Source organism: Emydura macquarii, unplaced genomic scaffold, assembly GCF_026122565.2.
Source record: "Emydura macquarii macquarii isolate MOO-44397 ecotype Brisbane River unplaced genomic scaffold, CSIRO-AGI_Emac_v2 contig_1876, whole genome shotgun sequence".
Taxonomy (NCBI): domain Eukaryota; kingdom Metazoa; phylum Chordata; order Testudines; family Chelidae; genus Emydura; species Emydura macquarii.
Window position 1 is genome coordinate 18,351,990 of NW_027132013.1, and position 23,457 is coordinate 18,375,446.

At 43.2% G+C, this 23,457-nt stretch overlaps 1 protein-coding gene across 1 annotated transcript in view; it reads right to left on the bottom strand.

Annotated features, from left to right (window-relative positions):
- Positions 1-301: 301 nt before the first annotated feature.
- Positions 302-23,457, bottom strand: part of LOC137159473 (deubiquitinase DESI2-like) — a 68,320-nt gene continuing 45,164 nt past the window's right edge. Inside the window, exon 5 of the mRNA XM_067557823.1 lies at positions 302-959. Coding sequence (XP_067413924.1) covers positions 717-959 — 243 coding nt within the window. The 3' untranslated portion in view covers positions 302-716. The remainder of the gene's footprint in view (positions 960-23,457) is intronic.

Genomic DNA, 23,457 nt, shown 5'->3' on the forward strand with positions numbered 1-23,457 from the left:
TCGACTTAGTCGCTGCCCCCAAGCATTAGCTCCCGCCCTATTGATCCCAAATAAAAACCACATTTGTTTTTTAGGTACTTTTGGCATTGTTGTTGGGGGGAGAGCAGTCCTCTGACCTCTTAAATTCTAACACAGAAAACTGGTGGTCCTAGAACAACAGCACCTTTCACTTGTACTTCAAATTATTTAGAAACCTGGTAATTACAAAAAGGAGGATCCGTAGGAGCTTGTTGCTGGTCTTAGAGATGAGAAAGTCAAGCTGAGGCTCTGCTTGGTTCATTTGGTACATCCAGGAGGTACACTGTAAGTGAGGGGCAGCACTGGCAGAACTGTAGAGGAGGGTTATGGGCAGGAGAGGGAGATAAAAGATTAAAATCAGTTCCAGCCAGGGAACTTCACAGTATGGTTCCCCTCCAGGGCCATGCTCTCGTGCCCAGAAAGTTAACAGTTCTCTGTGGTTGAAGGAGCACAGGGGGCCTTGGGAAGAGAATCCAGTTTAGCCACCACACTCGTCAGCACAATGCTGCAGTTCAGAGTCATTTTGCCAAGCAAATAGTAGTGGCAGCCCTTCAAGAAGGGATCAAGGGTTCATCTCCTCATTAAAGGGGTTTTCCCCAATGTTCTTGGGAGAAAGAAAGATGCTGTAAGAGAGGAAATGAGAAAGACATAGAAGAAACCCAGAGAGAGAGAGCATTTGAGAGCATGTTGGGCATAGCTTAGACCCGTGTATGTCTACAGGTTCGCGAGGTGCCCGAGGCTGAGGCAGCCCCAGAAGTGGATGGGGACTCCTCATCTGTCGTGTCTCCCTGCTCTTCTTTGTGGAGGCCGAGGCTGATGTGGCTCTGCAAGGCTGCTGGGGTCAGCCACTCCTTGGGGAGGCAACTTTGGAGGAAAGGGATGCATGAGCTGAAGTAGGCCAGGCGGTTCACCCAACGGGGGATCTCCTTCCCACACAGGATCTGCAGAGCAAACAGAAGAGGAACATGGTTACCAGCACCAAAGCATGTGTATCCTGAGGCTGTTATAAAGACCACCACTGCCTCCTTCCCAGTCAGTCAGTGGTCTGGATTCCACAGAGCTCAGCAGAGTCCTGTATAATTACAGGGGCTATCTTTCGAGGTTTACTTCTTGGGGGTGCCTTAGGCAAACTCCTGAGTCACTGGCCAACCCAACCTGTCCCTCAATCAGCAGGTTCGGGGAAGGTGGGGAAAATTACTCCTGGTCCTCTCTCTCCTCTGGCATTTTGAGACCTTGTTCTTATTTGGGGCTCCCAGATCAGGAAAGCCAGTCCCAGGGGGAGGGGAATTGCTATCAGAACACAGCTGATCCCATTTAGGTGTCATTTTCACTCTGTAATGTTGTCAAAAGATATGGACTGACACTGGCCTGAGTTTCATTAAGCTGACAGTTGGCCCTAACCAAGCGACTGGAGGGTGGTGAGAAATGATTCTGTCCGCTCCCCCACTTTATCCAACGTTGATACAGTCAAATTGATTAAATGTGCAAAGTAGATTTGTGCCACATCGCCTTGAAATCCTTTTCTTATTGTAGCTCTTAACCCCTCCATTCTTCCTGGGTGGCACTGCTCAAAACAGGGGTCGGCAACCTTAACAAAGGGCCGTGCCCAATCTCCCCTCCGCCCCTCTCCCAGTGCCGGCAGCAGTGGCGGCGCGGTGGGGGTGGGGGCGGGTCTGGAGCCCCATTCCGGCGGCAATGTCAGTGGCGGGGGTGGTCTGCAGCAGGTTGCCGACCCCTGGCTTAAAATAAACTACTGAAATGGGAAATAGAAACCACCGAGAACAAATGCCCAGCATCTTGTAGGTCCTACACATACTACACACATAGCATTGTTTTGGGTATGCTCTTGTGGCATGTGTACTGCCATGTTTTGATTTGCTGTGCTAATAACCACACAAAATCGGACATGATGGCATGGAATGGCACAGGGAATTTTTTTAGTGATGTAGACCCTTTTTCCCTTAGGACCAGAGTCTAAATACATTTTTACTGAACAACAGTAACATTTGGTACTGCCGAGTGTTAGCATTTGTTAGCCTACATGTCACAGTTCATGCCGTCAGTCCAGTTCTGTCAGGATAGATATAGACAGGAGTCCACACCACAGAAAACACCATTGCATTTGGCAGGCTCAGAAGACGTACTATAAAATTATCATTTAGGGTGAAATCCTGGCACCACTGACTTCAATGGAAATGGGATTTGATCTTTAGTATTTAGTGAGTGCTATTAGAATGCGTGTCCCAGCACAAACATGCTGGAGACATAGCCACTGTCCCAAGGAGTTTGCAGTCTAAATTAGACATAATGGTCATCAAAACAACACTCTTCTCACCTCCTGAAGTGGTCCCTCCAGAGCAGGGGTGAGGCACACTGGCCAGTATGCAAGGAGTTTACACTCCTGTTGCCCTGCTGAGCCTTTCCTGTCAATAAGCAGACTGCAGGTTCTAGGGCTGTCAATACAGCACCTTACACTCGTGCTCAATTCCCTGACTCCTCTTCCTTCCCCGTCTGAAATTGTATCTAATTAATTAACTTCTCATGGCTGCAACGCTCACTTTTTAACTCTTTCAAGGAATAATTTGTTGAGATTTCTGCTATCAGCAATGGAAACACCACACTCAAACCTTTCAGGGGCTTAAGGTAAGAGGTGTACTAGAGCCCATCACTTCAGAACGTTCCCTGTCCTAAAAGTAGGTTCCATGGAGAGGATCAACCCTAGCCCTTGTTTGCAACTGATCAGCTCCGTGCACTGTGCTCTGTTCTGTCCAAAACATTCCAACCCCTATTCCAAGAATCGCACTGGGCACAAGGAAATGAACGCAAGCCTGTGCACTGGAGTCTCCGTTAGGATGTCAAGATAAAGGCAAAAGCAAGTCGTGAATCTGACTAGGGAATTGGAATTATTTTGGACACACTAGTTTAAAGTTTAGAGATAAGTGTATGAAATCCAGTGCAATGGTACTAAGCATCAGAGAAGTGATCAGAACCAGGTCCCTCCATTAACTATTTTGCTGCCAAAATCACTTGTAAACACCCACCACCTTCCCCTCTGGCTCATAAATTACAACTTGGGCGTTATTTCAACTTTTAGCAACAGCAGGTTCCCTTTGGTTAACCTCAGACATGGTTATATATGAATCAGTCATTTTCTACATTTTCATTTTGAGGACAGAATTCCTATATCAGTGACTGCCTCAGGGAGTCACCGCCTCTCCCAAGTCTCTAAACACCACTGCCAGGTCTTCTCAAGGACCCAGGCCCCTACTACACGGGTTTAAGAATAGTTCACAGGAAGGGACGTGTACCCCCAGACTGATCTACAAGTCACAGTTTGAGAACCACTGCATTAGATTTTCTCAGCAGGTAAATTCCATCCAGGATTTTAAGAAAATGCATTTTTAAAATTATATTATATAAAATTAGCCCAACACTCACCTTTGAAAAGCAAATATTTTACTGCTCTATCTGCCTGAATCCTGACCAGTCTCTTCAAACACAGTACTATTATTGCCTCGATTTTTTGGCTGCATTCGCCCCAATCCCTTTTCTGTCTCCGGTAGCTCTAGTAATGTATCGCCTTCATGGAAAGTGAATATATAAAATAAGGGGCTTTTTTTTAAAAATTGTGCGTTTAATTCTGGTGAAAGGGGCTGGATCAGAGCTCAGAAGGCAATCACAAAAATATCACTAGAATAATAAACACAGCAGTGTAGCCTTTGGAAAATTAGCACTAGAAAAAGAGCTGGAGAAGGAAGGAGTGGTTGGAGAGGCACAACCGTTTTGTTTGATGCTTCTCCCTAAGCTACTCAAAAAGCTGTAGCAATTGCTCCCGCTGTTCCCTGTGTGGAAATGATGATGAGGGCTTTTGCTTTTATTAGCTTTCTCACAGGGCAAATCAATCAAGCCAGGAGGAACTGTAAAACATACTTAAGGACATGTGGGCATCAGGCCATCAATCGCCAAAGGGCAAATTACAGAGCTCAAGGGTCATAATGAAGCCTAAGACCAGGTCTACACTATGGGTGCTACAGTGGTACAGCTACTGCAGCTCTGTAGTTTAGATGCTTCCTACAGCGACAGAAGTGTGTCATGGGGCAGTCCACGGAAAGTCCTTTCAGGCTTTAATCACAAACCACTCTAGGTCTCCTTCACCACCACTCTGTTTTACTGTGTTCTTCCAGCAGCCCATGGCCTCTAGTGTTATTTACATGCATTTACAGTTCAGAGCCAGCTCCCTCACTTACTTCTAGGGCAGGGAGCAGTACTAGCAGCAGCCTGTCCTGCCTTTCTCTGTCTTCCTTCAGCTCCCTGCTCTTCCCTAGCCCTTCCTTCCTGCTGGCTTATATAAACCCAGGTCCTGGGGTTGCTTCCCCCTCATTTAGCCCCTCAGCTGTAGCTCTCCTCAGTGAAGTGGCATACTCAGTCAACTACCTGTCTTCCGATTGGGTCCCTATTAATATATACTGGTGGGGATGGGAGTGGCAGGGTGCTGAGTTAGCTCCTGACTCAGCACATCCTGTTATGAAGGGGTTTTCCATTGCTGTAGGTAATCCACCTCCTCGCGTGGTGGTAGCTAGGGCAGTAGTAGAATTCTATCATACTAACCTCATCTACACTGGGGGCTAGATGGGTATAGCTGCAGCGCTCAGGGATGTGAATTTTTCACACCATGAGTGCTGCAGCTATGTCCACCTAGCTGTTATGTATAGACCAGGCCTAAGCGGTTCACCTTCCCTCAGAGACATGCCAGTCTGGGTCTTCTCCATCACCGAAGCAACCTTGTTACTATCCCACAGTGGAATAGGAATCTCTACAAGCTAGCAAAGGGGACTTCAGGAAATCCTAACAATACTACAGCCCTTTCCTTAGGTGTGAGCTGTACGCTTTGCAATGTGTTTGGCTGGGGTAGCAATATTTAACAGTCCAGAGGTAATAGAGAAAACCGGATTTTAATGGGATTAAACCAACTGAACTTAACTAAAGCTGTACAAGGAAAATGAAGAGGGAGAATTCTAATAGTATCTGAATCCATGGAAACTCAGCCCATTGTAGCTCCCAGGCAGAATAGTCAGTTAGAAACATTACATTAAGAGAACAACTCACCTACTCTGATGGCCAGAAACTGTTTCCTGCTGTGTAACCCTTTCCTGGGTGTCACATATGCTAGACAATGAGGCATATTTTTTCCCCAAAAGGGGAATTCCCTTCTGTCGAGGGATGTGTACAAGTCCTTTGAGACTCAGCAGGTAAACTGTCTTGGGTCAGAAACACTGGCCTTGATTTCTAGATCAAAATAAATGCCCATCGTCCTTTCAAAAGGTACCTGCTGGCTGCTCTAGGGAACATAAAAGATTTGTAGTGAATCCTGATCTGGCTTCCCATCAGGCTTTGCAGAGTCCCTGGGAGCAAAAAAACGGATTGAATAAGGAATGCTGTCTCCTTCCAGTTTATCAGAAGCTTTGAGAAGGCAGTTGAGGCTCCTAACTGATTCAGCTAATTGGGGCAGGGAGCCTTGTTGCACTAAACAAGCCCTTTAAGAGACGTATAAAGATGTTTATCCCCCCCTCAGAAAAGGGAAGACAGGGAGACAGGAGGGCTGGACCAGGCTACATCACATTGAACTCTGAAGGGATGTGGATGCTCAGGCCTCCACCTGAGGAAGAATACAGCGTAGGTGATGGGACTGTGAGATCTTAAATGCCTCGTTTTAAGGAACATCACCCACGTTAGTCCCAAAGTTACTGACTTTCCATACAAGTATGTGCCCCCTCACTTTTATTGCTGAAAATTGCTTCTATCAATAATAAAGAATGATAGACTTGTAGGACTGGAAGGGACTTGCAAGGTCATCTAGTCCAGTCCCTGCACTCATGGCAGGACCAACATTTTAGACCATCCCTGACAGGTGTTTGTCCAACCTGCTCTTAAAAACCTCCAGTGATGGAGTTTCAAAACCTCCCTAGGCAATTTATTCCAGTGCTTAGTCACCCTGACAGTTTGGAAGATTTTCCTAATGTCCAGTCTAAACCACCCTTGCTGCAATTTAAGCCCATTGCTTCTTGTCCTATCCTCAGAAATTAAAAAGAATCATTTTCCCCTCCTCCTTATAACATTTTATGTACCTGAAAAGTGTTTTCATGTCACCCTTCAGTCTTCTCTTCTCCAAACTAAACAAACCCAATTTTTTCAATCTTCCCTCATAGGTCATGTTTCCCAGACCTTTAATCATTTTTGTTGCTCTTCTCTGGACTTTCTCCAATTTATCCACATCTCTCCTGAAATGTAGCACCCAGAACTGGATAATACTCCAGTTGAGGCCTAATCAGTACAGAGTAGAGCGGAAGAATTACTTCTCATATCTTGCTTACAACACTCCTGCTAATACATTCCAGAACGATGATTGCTTTTTTTGCAAGTGTTACACTGTTGACTCATATTTAGCTTGTGTTCTGATCCCCTATGACCACAAGATCTCTTTCTGCAGTACTCCTTCCTAGGCAGTCATTTCCCATTTTGTAGGTGTGCAACTGATTGTTCCTTCTTAAGTGGAGTACTTTGCATTTGTCCTTATTGAATTTCATCCTATTGACTTCAGACCATTTCTCCAGTTTGTCCAGATCATTTTGAATTTTAATCCTATCCTCCAAAACATTTGCAACCTCTCCCAGCTTGGTATTGTCCACAAACTTTATAAGTGTACTCTTTATGCCATTATCTAAATCATTGATTAAGATATTGAACAGAACCAGACCCAGAACTGATCCCTGTAGGACCCCACTCGATATGCTCTTCCAACTTGACTGTGATCCACTGATAACTGGTTGGAAAACTGTTCCCAGAAAGTAGTCGTGCACCCACCATATAATAGCTCCATCTAGGTTCTATTTCTCTAGTTTGTTTATGAAAAGGTCATGCAAGATTGCATCAAAAGCCTTATTAAAGTCAAGATATACCACATCTATTGTTTCCCTTCATTCACAGGTCTTGTTACCCTGTCAAATAAAGCTATCAGGTTGGTTCTTGACAAATCCATGTTGACTGTTACTTATCACCTTATTATCTTCTAGGTGTTTGAAAATTGATTGCTTAATTATTTGCTCCATTATCTTTCCAGGTACTGAAGTTAAACTGACTGGTCTGTAATTCCCTGGGTTGTCTTTACTTTCCTTTTTATAGATTGGCACTATATTTGCCCTTTTCCATGAGCAAAGAATGTTGAGACTGTGATTATAAGAAGAGTTCTTACCACCAAAAGAATGAATTCCACTTCATTTTAAGTTTCTTGCTTCACAGATTTGTTTATGCCCCTCATTTAGCATCTGAGTCTCAGATTGTGTCCCTTAATTGGCCTGTGGCCATTTGAGAAGTACAGCGCTACTAGAGAAAAAGCTCCAAATACACATCCCAGGAACATATAAAACCTCTGTGAATTGTGTCCATTCACTGCTGTTGGCCCTAGACCTTCCACATCTTTCTGTATTCAGGTCTGAGCTATTGCTCTTGCCCGACTATGTATTGTGCCATGGGGGCTTTCACTGCCATGCTCGTACAGATGGAAATTCAACATTGTGGGCTAGTGAGAGTAGGAATTGAAAGTCACTCCTTAGCCCTATGTATGTCCCTGCTATTCCTGCATCTTCTCCCATCTCCCTTCTGGGTTAATGGCTCACACTAAAACCTGCTCATTCCATCCATTGCCCCCATATAAGGCAGGAAACTTCTGTAGCGGCTGTGTGTACTTACTGCCACCACTAGGGGGCATTTTATAGTAGAGAAGTTGGTGTCCTGTCACTAGAAGTTCTCTATGGGGCTGTATATAAGAGCTGCAAATGCCCTCCTGCTGTCTGGTGAACCAAGTGGAAACACAATTCAGACATACAGCGCAGAAGCCAAAACTAAAGGAGAGATAGGAACTGACAGTCTGGGATCTATTTCTGGGGAGCTGTCAAATCCACACCAGCACTTCAGTTTACCAATCTACAAGTGATACAGGGAATAAAGAGAGCCTCTAAGCAACTGAAGTCAGGCACATTTCCCATTCCCATCCTCCAACATATCTGAGAACTGAATCCATTTAAAAGAAGGAGAATAACAGAGATTTATAAGCACCCACCATATGTTTAAAGCACATGGTATTGCTGGCAGCTAAATCCTTTACTTCTGCTGAAACTGACAGCTTGGTAATCTAACCCATATAAGACAGAAATGCTGTTTCATAGGCAATAGGCTAGTGACAAAAGGTGTGATAAAAAAAACCTTTAGAATAATGCAATAGGAAACAATCATCCCCAGCTGGTACTGTGCATTTAACTGAATAGTTCCCTAAGTATCACTGATATTTAGGTTTAGACTAATATTCCCAAATACCCCTGTGATATTTTGGGTATCTAGAAATATACTGGGGACCTAAACAGGATAAAGGGGATAAGAAGGGAGCTCAGTTAGCAGGAAGATGAGAGCAGAGCCACAAGAATTATTAAAGAATTGGAAAACCTGCCTTAAAGTGATAGACTCAAGGAGCTCAATCTATTTAGCTTACCAAAGAGAAGGTTAAGTGGTGATTCTATTACAGTCTGTAAGTGCCTACATAAAGAACAACTATTTAATAATGGGCTCTTCAATCTAGCAAAGAAGGTATAATATGATCCAATGGCTGGAAGTTGAAGCTAGACAAGTGCAGACTGGAAATACATTTTTAACAGTGAGGGTGATTAACTTATTGAGGTTCACGGTGGATTCTCCATCACTGGCAATTTTTAAATCAAGATTGGATGTTTTTCTACAAGTTGTGCTCTAGGAATTATTCTGGGAAGTTGTCTGGCCTGGATTATACAGGAGGTCAGACCAGATGATCACAATGGTCCCTTCTGACCTTGGAATCTATTAATCAGTGGCAAGTAAAAGACCACAGGTTCTTCTGCGAAGTTACTGATCACAGCTCCATAGACTGAGAAAACATAGTGAAGAATAAAATTGACTTCACTGGCATCACCGAGCAGAGATCTAGTGCCACTGACGACATTTTTAACAATAATTTAATCTACCTAAAGTTAAGCTCTTTTAGCGACTACAGAGAACACCAGCTTCAGCAAGATGACTATAGCATGTCAATAGACCCTTCAATGGAAAAAATAAGCCTCTAGTTCTTTTCCCTGTAGCGATCCAACTTAAAGTGTAACCTGATGGCTAGAGAGGTTTGTTAATGGAAAAGAGAACTTTGCCAGTGCAAGGGGGTTCTATCCTCTGAATCCCAGGAGGAATGCCTCCCTCATCTACTCTGCTTCCCTCCACTCCTCTCTCAAACCCCTTCCCCCCCAGTTTTCATGTATTCCTCCCTCTGCAGATCTCCTGAGGTCTGCAGGAAGGGAGCCCTTATCCTGCAAATCTTAGGACCCCTCCAAAGGGATAGGACTGCAGAGAGCAGGAGGCTTGAGCCTTTTCAGACCCTGACAGACTGACTTTGCCTTGTCAGAGGCTTGACAAGCTCTCTAGACTCACTTGAGGCAGGCAAATCTCAGCAGTTTGGGTGTGTATTACCTTTCAAGAATGAGAGTTTCTAAAAACACTACCCTACAATTTTCACACATTAGGAAATGCAGAGGTAAAGTTACACTTCTCAAACTACCTTAACTCTGTCTCTGTATCAAGGCCCTGAGAAATCAAACTCCTATTATCTAATTAACCACTACAGAGTTTCCTTTTATCAGTGACCACAAAGACTAGAAAGCTTCAACATTAAGCATGTAATTGTTGTGCTGCTTTACGGCCTTCTTTAGGATCAGACTTAGAACACACACAGAATTTTACAAATTTCTGATTAGAGAAATAACACACTGAAGGCAATCATTTCCCACACCTCATTAGTGGCCTGGTCCAAAGCCCCGTGAAGTCAATGTGAGTCTTTCCATGGGCTTTGGCTCAGACTCTAAGGACAGAATCCTACAAGGAGCTGAAGGTATTCAGTACATTGCAGATGGCTCTCATCAACCTCTCAGAACCAGCTCTTGTGATTCAATGTGGCAACCAGTTGTCTACAGATGCCATTAGACACAGGCTACCATGTCTTCTTTTACAAACTTCACATGCCCAGATTATGCTATTGTGCAAACACCATGTGAAAAGAGAAAGAGTTAATGTAGTGACAGTGCAGCACTATTAGTATTCAGACATTCACAGATTAAATTTTAGAACCAGTACTCTGTGGTGCGCCTTTTAATGCTCTGCATGCAAAAAAGGGAAGATGGCAAGCTGGCATCTCGAAGTGCAACTTGAACTCCATCTTTCCTGGCTGCGTAACATGAGGTTTGTTTGTTTTAAACAATATTCCTGAAAGGTAACATGCACTCAAGAATGACACCAGAACTTGAGATGTAGCTGAAAACATAATTTCACATAAGAACTGCCAAACTGTTCAGCTGTAAACCAAGCCTACACAGTGATGATGTTTCGTCTGTGTGAAAGTCCTTGAGACTAGGATTTTTAAGTACAGCAAGCAGCTGCAGGATGACAAGATAGGTAACAAGTGGCCTCATAACAGAAGGCCCTCTAGGGAAAGCTCAATATAATTAAGACTGAGACTACTGGTGACACTTAGAATAATGGTTATCATACCACAGGGATGAACAATTGTAATTCATTCAAGCTATTGCAATGGCACAAAAAGAAATTCTTCTTTCCCAGCAGGTGTTCCTGCAAGACTCAAAACATCCACAAGTCATAGATTCACCCCTTGAAGTATGGTTTCCATGTTGAACCTGTCTAGGCCAATCCCTTTGTGTGTTGTGCCTGTTGTTATGGTGAAATTAACATTTACTGATAAAAATCTAGTCTTTCCAAGCCTAGTTATAAGGATTGGGTTTTTTCCTTGTCATCTAGAACTGTGCAAAAGAGGCCTATTGCACACACACAAAAATTTCATGCTGTTATGACTGGGAAAATTCAGGTCAGATCGTGAGCTAATATAAATTGGCATAGTTTCTATGATTGCCATGCAATTACGCCAATTGAGAACATGTGACTATTTTTAGTGAGATACCTGCAAAATAACCACATTCATGTGAAGTTTCAATTTTGTGTTTATTATTCAAATTAATTCTAAAGAGACCTTCAAATTTCATATTATTTGCTGGGACAATCGGACCACTTTAAAAAGGAAATGTGAAATTTAAGTGTTTTCTAATCTTAATTCAAATTTCTTACCCACCAGTGCGGAGAGACGGCTATTGAAGCTGGACTAAGAGTGAATAAAGGCAATGATAAGAACATAAGACCTGCCATACCGGTTTCAGACCAAACTAGATGAACAAGTATCTCAAATAGGTTATTAAGAAAAAGCAGAAAGCCTATAAGGAGTGGAAGATGGGAGAGATCAGCAAGGAAAGCTATGTCTTGGAGGTCAGAAAGTGTAGGGGAAAAGTGAGAACTGCCAAAAGCCAACCAGAGTTGGACCTTGCAAAGGAAATTCAAACCAACAGCAAAAAGTTCCTTACCACATAAACAAAAAGAAAACAGTGAAAGAAGAAGTGGAACCACTCAGCTCTGAGGACGGGATAAAGATTAAGGATAATCTAGGCATGGCCCAACACCTAAATGAATATTTTGCCTCAGTTTTTAATAGAAGTAATGAGGAGCTTGAGGGAGTGACATGATGACTAATGGGAACAAAGTTATGGAAGTAGAAATCATCACATCTGAGGTCGAAGCCAAACTCAAACATCTTAATGGGACCAGATCATGGAGCCTAGATAATTTTCACCCAAGAATATTAAAGGAACTGGCATATGACATTGCCAGCCAAATAGCAAAGGATTTTGAATGAATGTGCAAACTTGGGGGGTCATACCCTATGACTGGAGAATTGCAGATATAGTACTTATATTTAAGAAAGGAAAAAATAGTGACTGGGAAACTACAGGCCCATTGGTTTTATCTCAATTGCAAGCAAGGTTTTAGAACAAATTTTGAAAGAGAGAGTAGTTAAGGCCATTAGAGGTAAACAGTAATTGGGATAAAATACAACATGGTTTTACAAAAGGTAGATCATGCCAGATCAAAGTGATCTCTTTCTTTGAGAACATAACCAATTTTCTAGACAAACAAAATGCAATAGATCTAATTTACCAGATTTCAATAAGACATTTGATACAGTTCAACATTGGAAATTATTAGTTAAATTGGAAAAGATGGGGATTAATATGAGAACTGAAAGGTGGTTAAGGATCTGGTTAAAGGGGAGACTACAAAAGGTCATACTAAAAGGTGAACTGTCAGCCTGGGGGGAGGTTACTAGTGGAGTTCCTCGAGGATCAGTCTTGGGACCAGACATATTTAACATTTTCATTAATGACCGTGGCACATAAAAGTAGGAGTGTGCTAATGCAATTTGCAGCTGACACAACATTGGTAGATATTGCTAATACGGACGAAGACCAGAATACCATACAAGAAGATCTGGATGACCTTGAAAACTGAAGTAATAGAGATAGGATGAAATTTAATAGTTCAAAGTCATGCACTTTGGGACTAACACCAAGACTTTTTGCTGTAAACTGGGGATGTATCAGTTGGAAGTGACAGAGGGGGAGAAAGACCTAGGTGTATTGGTTGATCACAGGATAACTATGAACTGCCAATGTGATGTTGCCGTGAAAAGGTTAATGCAATACTGGCATGCATCAGGCAAGGTATTTCCATAAGGAAATGTTAGTACCATTATTCAAGACATTAGTGAGACCTCCTCTGGAATTCAGTGTGCAATTCAGGTTTAGGAAAGATGATTTCAAACTGGAACAGTTGCAGAGAAAGACTTCTAGGATGATCCGAGGAATGGAGAATCTACTTCACAAGAAGAGACTTAAGGAGTTTAGCTTGTTTATCCTAAAAAAATGAAGGCTCAGGGGAGATACGATTGCTCTCTATAAATACATCATAGGGATAAACATCAGGGAGGAAGAGGAATTATTTAAGTTAAGGGCCAATGTTGACACAAGAACAAATGGCCATCTAAGCCATATAAACATCAGTACGTTTTGAAGCCATCAGTAAGGCTTGAAATTAGACAAAGGTTTCTAACCATCAGAGGAGTGACGTTCTGGAACAGCCTTCCAAGGGGAGCAGTGGGGACAAAAGAATTGACTTGTTTTAAGATGGAGCTTGATAAGTTTATGGAGAGGAGGCATGATGAGATTCTCTACAGTGGCATATGGCCTATCCACAGCTGCTTTTAGCAAATATCCCCAATAGCCAGAGATGGGACACTAGATGGGAAGGGTTCTGAGTTACTACAGAGAATTCTTTCCCAGGTGTCTGGCTGGTGGGTCTTGTCGACATGCCCAGGGTCTAACTGATCACCATATTTGGGGTCAGGAAGAAATTTTATCTCAGGTGAGATTGGCAAACATGCTGGGGGATTTTCACCTTCCTCTGCAGTGTGGGGCACAGGTGACTTGCTGGTTTAAACTAGAGTAAATGGTGGATTCTTTGTTACTTGAAGTCTTTAAATCAAGATTTGAGGACTTCAGTAACTCAGCCTGATGTTATGGGCCTATTACAGGGGTGGATGGGTGAGGTTTTGTGGCCTGCGATGTGCAGGTCAGACCAGATGATCATGATGGTCCCTTCTGGCCTTCATGTCTATGAGTAAGCTGAACAGTCTTTGTAGTCTCTCCTTGTATGTCAACTGTTCCATACCCTTAATCATCTTTGTTGCCCTTCTCTGAACCATTCATCTGTTAATCTTTTTCATTGGGCTGAGAGAATCACTCAGTGCAGTCAAGGGTGGAAAGGTTAGTGATGAAAGAATAATAGCATCTTTATAGCATCTTTCATCCCAAGGAATCCTAAAATGCTTCATAAACTTAAACTGATAGAGAAGCCAAACCTAGAAATCTCCTCATTTCACAGCTTTAATGTAGCCAAACCTGAAATAAAACAGCTGCTGTATTCAATGGCAAAACTACACAACCTTACAGCAGGCAATAAAGAAAATTTACATCCAACTGAAACTGCAGGAAGAATTTTTATATACAGTGTTATTATTAATTAACTTCTATGAAGTGCTATAAATCAAAATGGTACTTAACAAAAGAAAAATATATAGCCCCTGTCCCATATAACTAACAACATCCAAAGCCCCCTGAAGTCAGCTGCAGTTTTACCATTCACTTCAGTGGATATTGGACCAGACACTAAGACACTGCTGTACTTCAGTTTCCCTGTTATTTCTTCCTGATGCCCATCTCTCGTCCTAAGTGTCTCGGCCCCCTGCCAACCATTAACCAGAATTGCTCATAAATGTTTGCAGAACAAAATGCCATTCCCACACACCAATACTGTGGGCCTCATCTTTGCAGAACAAACCAACAGTAATTACCAGCTGAAGAAACTGTGGATATTATTTGACTGATTGGGATATGCTCAAGTTCAATTTCCAAAAGCAGCTGCATCTTCAAAATCTGACACTGGTGCATGCAGCAGTAATCCACACGCCCATTTCAGCTTTGATATCTCCAATGACTTCCAAGCTAATATGGGCTTCCTGTTTTCTAACTAATCAGAAAGTTAGAGCTTGTACTCTGCTAAGCGTAAGTCTGAAAAGCTTTGGAGTTGAATCATTCACTGATGGCTAAAAAGCTGCTTTCTTGTTTGACCATTCCTTGATGCAGCAGACCCGCCTTTCTGAGAGAACTTGTTGCCAATCAAACTATTTTTAGGGAGAGCAGGACACTGGGGTAAGTTTGTTGCACACATCAGCAGGTTTGCCTTGGTTTAGAAAGGAAATGCACATAGAAAGAAACAAATTAGCATGTTCCAGCCATCAGCTCTTCAGCACAGCTCTACCCAATGATAACACACACCACCTGCCAATAGAACAAAGTCCCCCATCCCAACATGGCTCCAGCTGCCTTTATGAAGAACAACCCATTTACCGACCACACTGAAAGCAAAAAACATAACTCCAGCTGCCCACATAACAGGCATTTTAAGACTCCTTAACCCCCACCCCACCATGGCTCCCATTACACCGTGCACAAACCTGTTCAGCATGACTCTACCAACCAGTGACAGACGTACCCGCCCCCCCCTTCCCCACCACACACACACCACCACCTATCAATAGAGCAGGCCTTTACACAGAATGACAGAGGTGAGGGGACAAAATCTTGTATCCTGTCTGGACATGGCTCCACCTGCAAATCTTATAGCATCAGGAATCGCCAGATACTTCCCAGAGACAAGGTGGATGAGACAATATCTTTTATTGGATCAACAATATCTTTTATTGGATCAACTTCTGTTGGTGAGAAAGAGACACTTTCGAGCTACAGAGCTCTTCTTCAGGTCATCAGATGCAAGCTCTCCCTAGACCAGGACACACCAGTTCAAAGCAGCATCAGACCCTGCCAGAACAACAAATGCAAAAACTGCAGCCATATGTTCACTGCTACAATGATCACCCCCCGCCAACACACCTTTCAAGATCCCTGAGTCCTACACATGCCTGTCACAGCATGTGGTGACCCTCATCCAGTGTGCTAAATGCCCCAATAACAACTATGTCTTCAACAGTCACTCCACTCTTGAATGAATTCACACAGGAACATGATAAAAGAGAAAAACACCACATCACCTGTGGGTGAACACTTTTCACAAAGCGCTCACTCTATATCTGACCTTTCATTCCTCATCCCCAAAGGAAACCCGCACAATGCTTTCAAAAGACAAATCTGGGAGTTTAAATTCATATCTTTGCTAGATGCTAAAAAACATGGTCTTAATAAAGACACTGGATTTTGGCTTATTACAACAATCTGTAACCTACTAACCTCCATTTTTATCCTATGACTAGAGGGGTGTAAACAGGCTGTTTCACCTTGCATGGTCCCTTAAAATATGTGGTAACTACTTATCTGTTCGATCCTGTACTTAGCTGTGAACTCCGAGTACCTTTCCCAGACCTGAGGAAGAGCTCTGTATAGCTGGAAAGCTTGTCTCTCTCACCAACAGAAGTGGGTCCAATAAAAGATATTACTTCACCCACCTTGTCTCTCTCACATCCTGGGACCAACACAGCTATAACAACCCTGCATGCATATAGCTCCCAGTAAGATTTCATTTGCATGGTTTCATCAGGCATTCCTGCCCAAGCCAGCTCCATCTGCCCCATAATCTTGATAATATTAACATGGTGCCATCCACCAATACCCTGTCCACTAGACTCCTACGTTAGTTCCCACATGCTAATACTCATGCTAGCCCTCAGCCTGCAATGTCTTGCATGATCCCTCATTCGGATTCCATCTGCCAGACTCCAAAGCATCTTACAGTGAGATGGTTTCCTTGGGATAGCATGAGCTCAGCAGTTGCAAAGCAAGCTTCGCTGAGGGTGACAAACCCAAAGAATCTGGAGTTTGATTGTTTACCACAGTTCAGAGCTTGGTGAGCTGCTGGGCTAACTACATCACAGCAGGATGCTCTGAATGAGGTGATGCTAAATCTGTTGAACCAGAAAAAAAATTTCTAGCTAAAAAACTCAGTGGCAACTGGTGCCCAGTAACGACAGTAAAGTATTTTGCTCTATATATGCCCTGCAGATTGAACTAAACCAGCTCAGGAGCCTCTCTCTTTTTCTTCTGTAAGCCATCTGATAAAAAACACTTCGCCACTTAAAGCACCTTTCATCAGAGAATCTGAGGCAATTTGCAGATGTTAATTAAGCCTCATACCATGTCTACGAAAGAGGGAAGTATTATCTCCATTTTACAGATGAGAAAACTGAGACATGGAAGTTCAGTAAACTTGTCCATGGACACACAGCGAGTCAGTGGCAGAGTCAATGGAACACAGTAGTCCTAGCTCACAATCTCATGTTCTAACTGCTGACCTCATACTCACTCTCTTCCCATTCCTGTTGGTGTTGGTAGCTGCCAGCGAGCATGTTTTTGATCTGTGGGCAATCACAGACCTAGATGGAGCTGATAAGTGTGCTAGCCCTCCCCCCATTCTGGTTAAATAGGAGAAGCAAGTAAGTTCCTTTATGGAGTAAGAGAGCTAAAACAATAGAAGCTACCATCCAAAGGCTGGCGGATAAGCAGCAAGTTTTGATTGCTTCCCTAAATCAGACCCCTGAACTCTAGGTATTGGCTTTTTGCCAATTAATAGTGAGAATCCATAGTCTATATGGCAGCAGGTATGGCCCCAAGAATGTCAGAGCAGTGTTGGTCTTGCATCATTTTAGAGACATTGTGAGAATTGCCTAGTAGTGCACAAGTTTCTTCAGTCACCTTCCTTGTCTCCTCCCCCAGGAGATACTTCCCACCCATGAGATTTTCATGATTCTCAACCCTATTTTTTTAAAGTAACTATTGCCACTCCTCTTAGTCCCAGAGTTTTGGTCACCAAAGTGGGCACCATGTTCATCATCTCTAGAACCAGCTCTGTTTACGAACACACAACCCACCAGCCAAAGTCCCTTTCCAGATTCTCTCTCCATGACCCTATCCAACTCCAGAGCCATCAGACTTCAGCAGTATTCCTCAATACCCTTCCCCACACCCCATTTAGGAAACTGCTCTTTGGCCCCAGTTCCTGGTCCAATTTGGGTACGGGGGAGATGTCATCACACGATGAAGAATTTTAAATATGGGAGGGAAGAATTAATACAGCCCAGGGACTCTCTCTCTCTGTGTGTGTGTGTGTGTGTGTGTGTGTGTGTGTGTGTGTGTGTGTGTGTGTGTGTGTGTGTGTGTGTGTGTGTGTGTGTGTGTGTGTGTGTGTGTGTGTGTGTGTGTGTGTGTGTGTGTGTGTGTGAGAGAGAGAGAGAGAGAGAGATGGATATGCAGAGGTGGGAAGATCTGATTATAGATGGGGAAGGAAATGGATGCTTTCCGCAACCCCATACTACTTTTCCATGTGGCCAATTTTGGAACAGAGCAATGGAGCTCTTGGGTCTACTGGTCCCTGGACTTCCAAAGAAATCCAGTGGAGGCAGAAGTAAAAAGGGAGCATTTGGAAACTTTCATTGGAGCATACTGGAATTTCTTCTAAGGATAGAGTAAGAAAGTGCAATACCATTGAAGTCTGTGAAGCTATAACAAGTCTGAATTTTTCCCCACATAGTCAGATAATCAGTTCCCCTTCAAGGTGCTAATCCAAACCAAACTTCTGAACTTTGTCAGGTTCCTCTTGATCATTCAACTAGCCCAGGCACTGATGATGCTGGACAAATGGGGAACCTACTGTCTTGTGAGTGGATGAGTAAAGGAGGGAAATGACAGCAGCAGATGCAAAAGCTCGGTGAGAAGGGAATCCGTCACTGGGAAGATCCTGCTTCCCACAAATGATTTTTATCATTCAAATCTAAACAGTCTTAGAAGTATAGAGACTTTGAAAGAGAAATCGCATGGGAGTTTGAGCCAAATGTGCTAACTTCAGGAGCATTTTCAGTCTCTTTAAAACTTCTCTCTAGGTTTAAAAAAAAATGACATGATAATTTAGAAGGCGGTTTGGGATGCTTAACTCTACCTCACCATCCCAGAGAGCTCTTTTAGAACAAGTCTCTCGTCACACAGCTGAATTTTGCTCTCATTGACTTAAGCAGAATTACTCCCCATTCACACAGGAATATGTGAGCAGTGTTTGACCCAATAGCTGTCAGGGATTTTCTGTCTGCACACTGGGAGACCTGACCTGGTTGGATTGACTGATTCAGCCTTTTCCTGCCTGGCCCCATTAATTTAAAAAAAAAAAAAAAAAAAGCAGCAGAAGGGTTTCACAGCAACCAGAAGACAGATAAATAACTGCAGGCTGGGAGGCCTCCACAAGATACAGAAGATTGTGACCTTCTCTGTGGCACTTCAGATAAATTACGCATACAAATCAGAAAGAAAATCATTCCCCTTTCAAGAGCAGGGAGCAAATAACCAATAAATGAACCCAGCACTGGCCCTTCTGTCACTGCCGCCCTGCAGTGTACTTCCAACATGAATTCCTTTTAAAGTAAAACAAGTTTGTGGTTCTCAATCTGATTCCTAATTAAAAGGACATCATCAAAAGGGCCAGTTTGGAGCAGTCATGCATGATCTGTCATAAGGATCACAGAGCACACTTTTGTACAGTTTAAGACTCGCCTCTGCCCTAGAAAAATTTGAAAGGGAACCAGGTTATTAATAATAACAGAGCAGTTTGCTTGCACATTTGCATCTGAAAATCCCTACTGGAGGCTGCCATGGTCACTAATTTCCCACTCTCTTCCCAGATGAACCATTAAGGGATCACTAGAGGCAGCTAGATGGGATCTAGATGGAGCTAGAATCATTTAGATGCCTAATATGTGGGTGCAGTCCAGCAGTTAGACATCTAAACGACATCAACGGCATCCACAATTATTTGTATCCACACAACTGTGGACATGAAAAGGCAAGCCAAGTTGAGGCCTTGTTGAAAGTAAATCTGTCCTATTATAATTAGAGAGAGGTTGAAGCCAACACATATAGTTCCCCTCACCCCCCAGCAGAAACTGGATCCAAATCTGAATATTATAGCTCAAGCCCATCTCAAATTGTAACTGGGCTTTTGTCTGAGGGAGCTCAATCAACTTGGGCCCCAACAATGGGAAAAGTGGGGACTCAGAACCTAACCCATCCCCCATGGGGAGAAGAGAGCTCCTCCTCCTTTCTGTCCTCTCTCTGTGGCAACGTGACCTCTGTCTGCATCACATGCTATGGAGTCTGCCTTCAGTCCATGTGACCAGATGGTATCCTCCAAAATTCCAGCCCATCAACAACTGGGTAACATCTGTATGGATACTAATTAACAGGGCCAAACGCAGTCATCGAGCACATGGCCGTCTATCTGAACCTTGAGGCCCACCAGACATGGTTGTGAACACTAATGTTAATTCTTACATTGCCAGCTGGCTTTTGGGTTGTCTCAGCTCACTCTTTCTGCATGATATCGTTCTTTCCCTAGCACTATAGCGCTGCCCCTGATTGTGTCTTCACTGAGAGCACCACACGCTGTGATCGCATCTGATACCCCGACTAGTACTTGCCCTGACAAGCAGTAATAATAATAGTAGAAGAAACAGGAGTAATCCCTAGCTCTTATCTAAAGTAGATCTCAAAGTGCTGTTCAAAGGAGGTCAGTGTCATTAGTCCCATTTTACAGATGGGGAAACTGAGGCACGGAGCAGTGAAGATACTTGCCCAGCAGGAGCACCAGGAATAGAATCCAGGTCTCCAGAGTCCCAGTCCAATGCACTAGCCACTAGACCATATTGCCTCCAAGGAACAGCTGGTGTGCTGTAGGAAGTAGTGTTGGTGATTCAGTAGGTAGCACTCTTCCCTCCATGTCAGAAGCGAGCCAATGCCAAGTCTGGTGGAAAGGCACAGTACTCTTGAAAGTGCCGTCTTTTGGAAGAAAGGTAGAAAGAGAGGTCCTTACCACTTGTACCCACTTGAGATCCCTGGGGATTTTTTGCCTGGGGCTGTGTGATCAACCTGGTGTCCCTAGTCACATTCCAGTCTGAGTGAGTAACTACACTCTGCTGACCTAAATCCCCACTTCAGTTTTTTTCTTGAATATTCTTCATTACTTCTAGTCCTTCACTTTTGCATAATGTAGCTATGCATTATTCAATAGATGCTGCCTTACACCTCAGATGAAGAAAGGAGCCTCTGTGCAGGCAGGGCTGGCGAGGGGGAGAGGGATGGATAGAAGCAGAGGGGGTGAGTAAACTGGAAGTACAAAGCCTCAGAAGAGTGTAGGGACAGAAGCCAGGGGATAGGAGTTTGAATAAGTGGAGGAGAGCTGGAAGCTAGGTGTCGTGGGATGGGATAGGAGCACAGAAGGAGGATGGGTGGAGATTTGGGGGTGGATAAGAGCAGAGGGGCAAAAGCTGGGGTATGAAGGATAGTAGTATGGGGGATGGAGACAGGCTGGGAGTGCAGGGGCAGAAAGGTCTATAAGAGAGGTGGGCCAAACTTACTGACTCTCGGAGCCACATAAGATAACTGGGAGAAGTTTGAGAGCCACAAGACACCACAACCTTTACACATGCATTTTAAAAACTATTAACATATTACTTACTGTTTCACAGCTAATTACTGCTAGAGTTTGAGGCCTTGTGGGTCTCCATCCCGGTCATACATATTCTGTCCTGGGGTGAGGAGTAGGGTTTTGGGGCTTCACCCCACGGGAGGCCTCTGCCAGGGCTTGGGGCTTCTACCCTGTGATGGGGAGGGGAGTCTCGGAGTTTCCACCCGGCAGGAGGCCCCGAGACCTCCCTCCCAATCGCAGGGCAGAAGCCCCAAGACACACCCCCCAGACTGGTAGACTGAGAATGGGGGGGGCTCCGCAAACCACACTCGAGCTGTCAAAGAGCCACGGTTTAGCCACCCCTGATCTATAACCACTAGATTACATACCCCTTCAGGACCTGAAATTGAACCCAGGAGTCCTAAGTCTCTAAAAATTGTCTGCTCTCAGCAAATCTCTGTGAAACCTACTGGCAAAGTGTATTTCTCTGCCACTTCTACTGACTGGTCTGCACAGAGGATAACAGCCTATTACTGCTACCACCCTGTGCTGTGGATGCAAAAGTCCAAACCCTGCTGATGACTCTTGTGAGTGGTCAGTATGGTTCCACATGATGGAATCTGGTTTTTTTCGTTTGTTTGTTTGTTTGTTTAATAGGAAATTACATTAAAAACCCACATGAAAAGAATATTAAAGTTGCACAGTCAAGAAAAATTAAGAAATGCCAAAATTAAAGTTGCCTGGGCAACCTTAATTTGCCACCTTGTGTGTATGTGATTTCAGAGATAAATAATGTATATGAAAATATAGACATTATATAAACTTTAATTATTTTTAGTTTAAATGGGAATTATCTTGAGAAGCTTTAAAGTAACCTTTCCCCAAGAAGATTGAAATTTCCAAAGAAATAAGCTGCATGGCCTCTCACCCAGTTTTAAAACAGGAAGGTTGCCAAATTATCATGTTTACCAGAAAAGACTGAAGCTCTGTAAGAAGATGTTCACATGTATTTTTAATGTTGCTGACAGATATATGTTGAGAGGCTGGCGTTTTTGCTAAGATCTTTGCAATCAGCAATTTTTACAGAATTTTGAGCCCTCACTTTCAGTAAGTTGGTGCCAGATGTCAATGAAGGCTTTCTCCCCTAAAGGCAGTGGCGAGGAAAGGGGGAGAGGTTAACTTCCTCAAAAAGGGACTTATGCCTCTTTCCTTTTGGATATTTTTAGGGGTGACAAACTCATAGTGCTTGGGGTGTGCAACAATAAATATTTTTTCAAACTGCTGGCTTCAGTAGGACTTTTTCAAACTGAGGTTGGCTTAAAGATTACCTAATGCTGATCCGGTTGGACCACGCTTTCAGGAATCATGGTGTACTTCACACCTGATTTGCCCAAAGACCTCAGAGGGAGGTGCTGTAAGGTGGAGTGAGTGAAAATCGCAAACTATAAAAAGGGAGGTGAAAGCGAAGGGCCTTTGTCCATCACTCAACAAGTCAGCTGAGGGAAGGATGACACTCCTGACAGACAAAGCAGGCCACCTTTGGGGAAAGGAAGACAACAACAAACAGGCTACGCCCAGTTTTTGCCCAGTCTCTCAGCACCAAGCACTGTACCAGCTACACCATTATCTGATTCCCTGACTGCAGCTCCAGCTCCTATTCCATGTGAGTCCAAAGCCTGTGAGAGTTAGAGTTCAAACCCTGTTATCTTAAGTATTTTTTTTTCTTTTTATATTTTTGCCTTATTTTATTAACTGAAAGACATCCCAGCCTTTTTAGCATTTTAGAGTATGAAAGCATGGCTGTGTGCGTGAATGCTGTATGAATGTCGAGAAAGTTCACATGGAGAAGCAATTGGAAAGAAACTTTAAACAACCCTGAAATCAGTCTCTTAAAACCTATTTATTGAATGCATGTTCACTATTGTGTGTAGAGTCTTAAAACATTTTAAAACTGTCAGCTGTAAATTAGTAAATAAGAATTGCCAAATTTCTTCTTATCAAAGTGTTCTAGTCAAGGCACATATTAAGGCATATGTTATCTGTGTTGGGAGAAGGTCAGGATTTGCCTCCAAATAATGGTGAATTCTAAGGAGGAAGTTTTAATTGGCTTTGATGTTGTGGCTTAAATATTAGACAGTAGTTTAGTTTCAATATTCAAATATTTAACAAGCTAAGTTCAGATTGCAGTGCCTTGGATGAAGTTCTTTAGTTGGGGTTTATAACCAAACAGACAGCTACCTCCTGGGATTCCTTTTTATGACTTAGAAGATTGATGAGCTGTGGTGTAAATCTAATGATTTGACTCCAATCTAATACCGCTGTTAACTTGTTTGACTCCAATCCAGTATTGCTTAATTCTTAGTTCAATTTAGCAGTGTTAATAGTAGTTTTGTTTTAGTG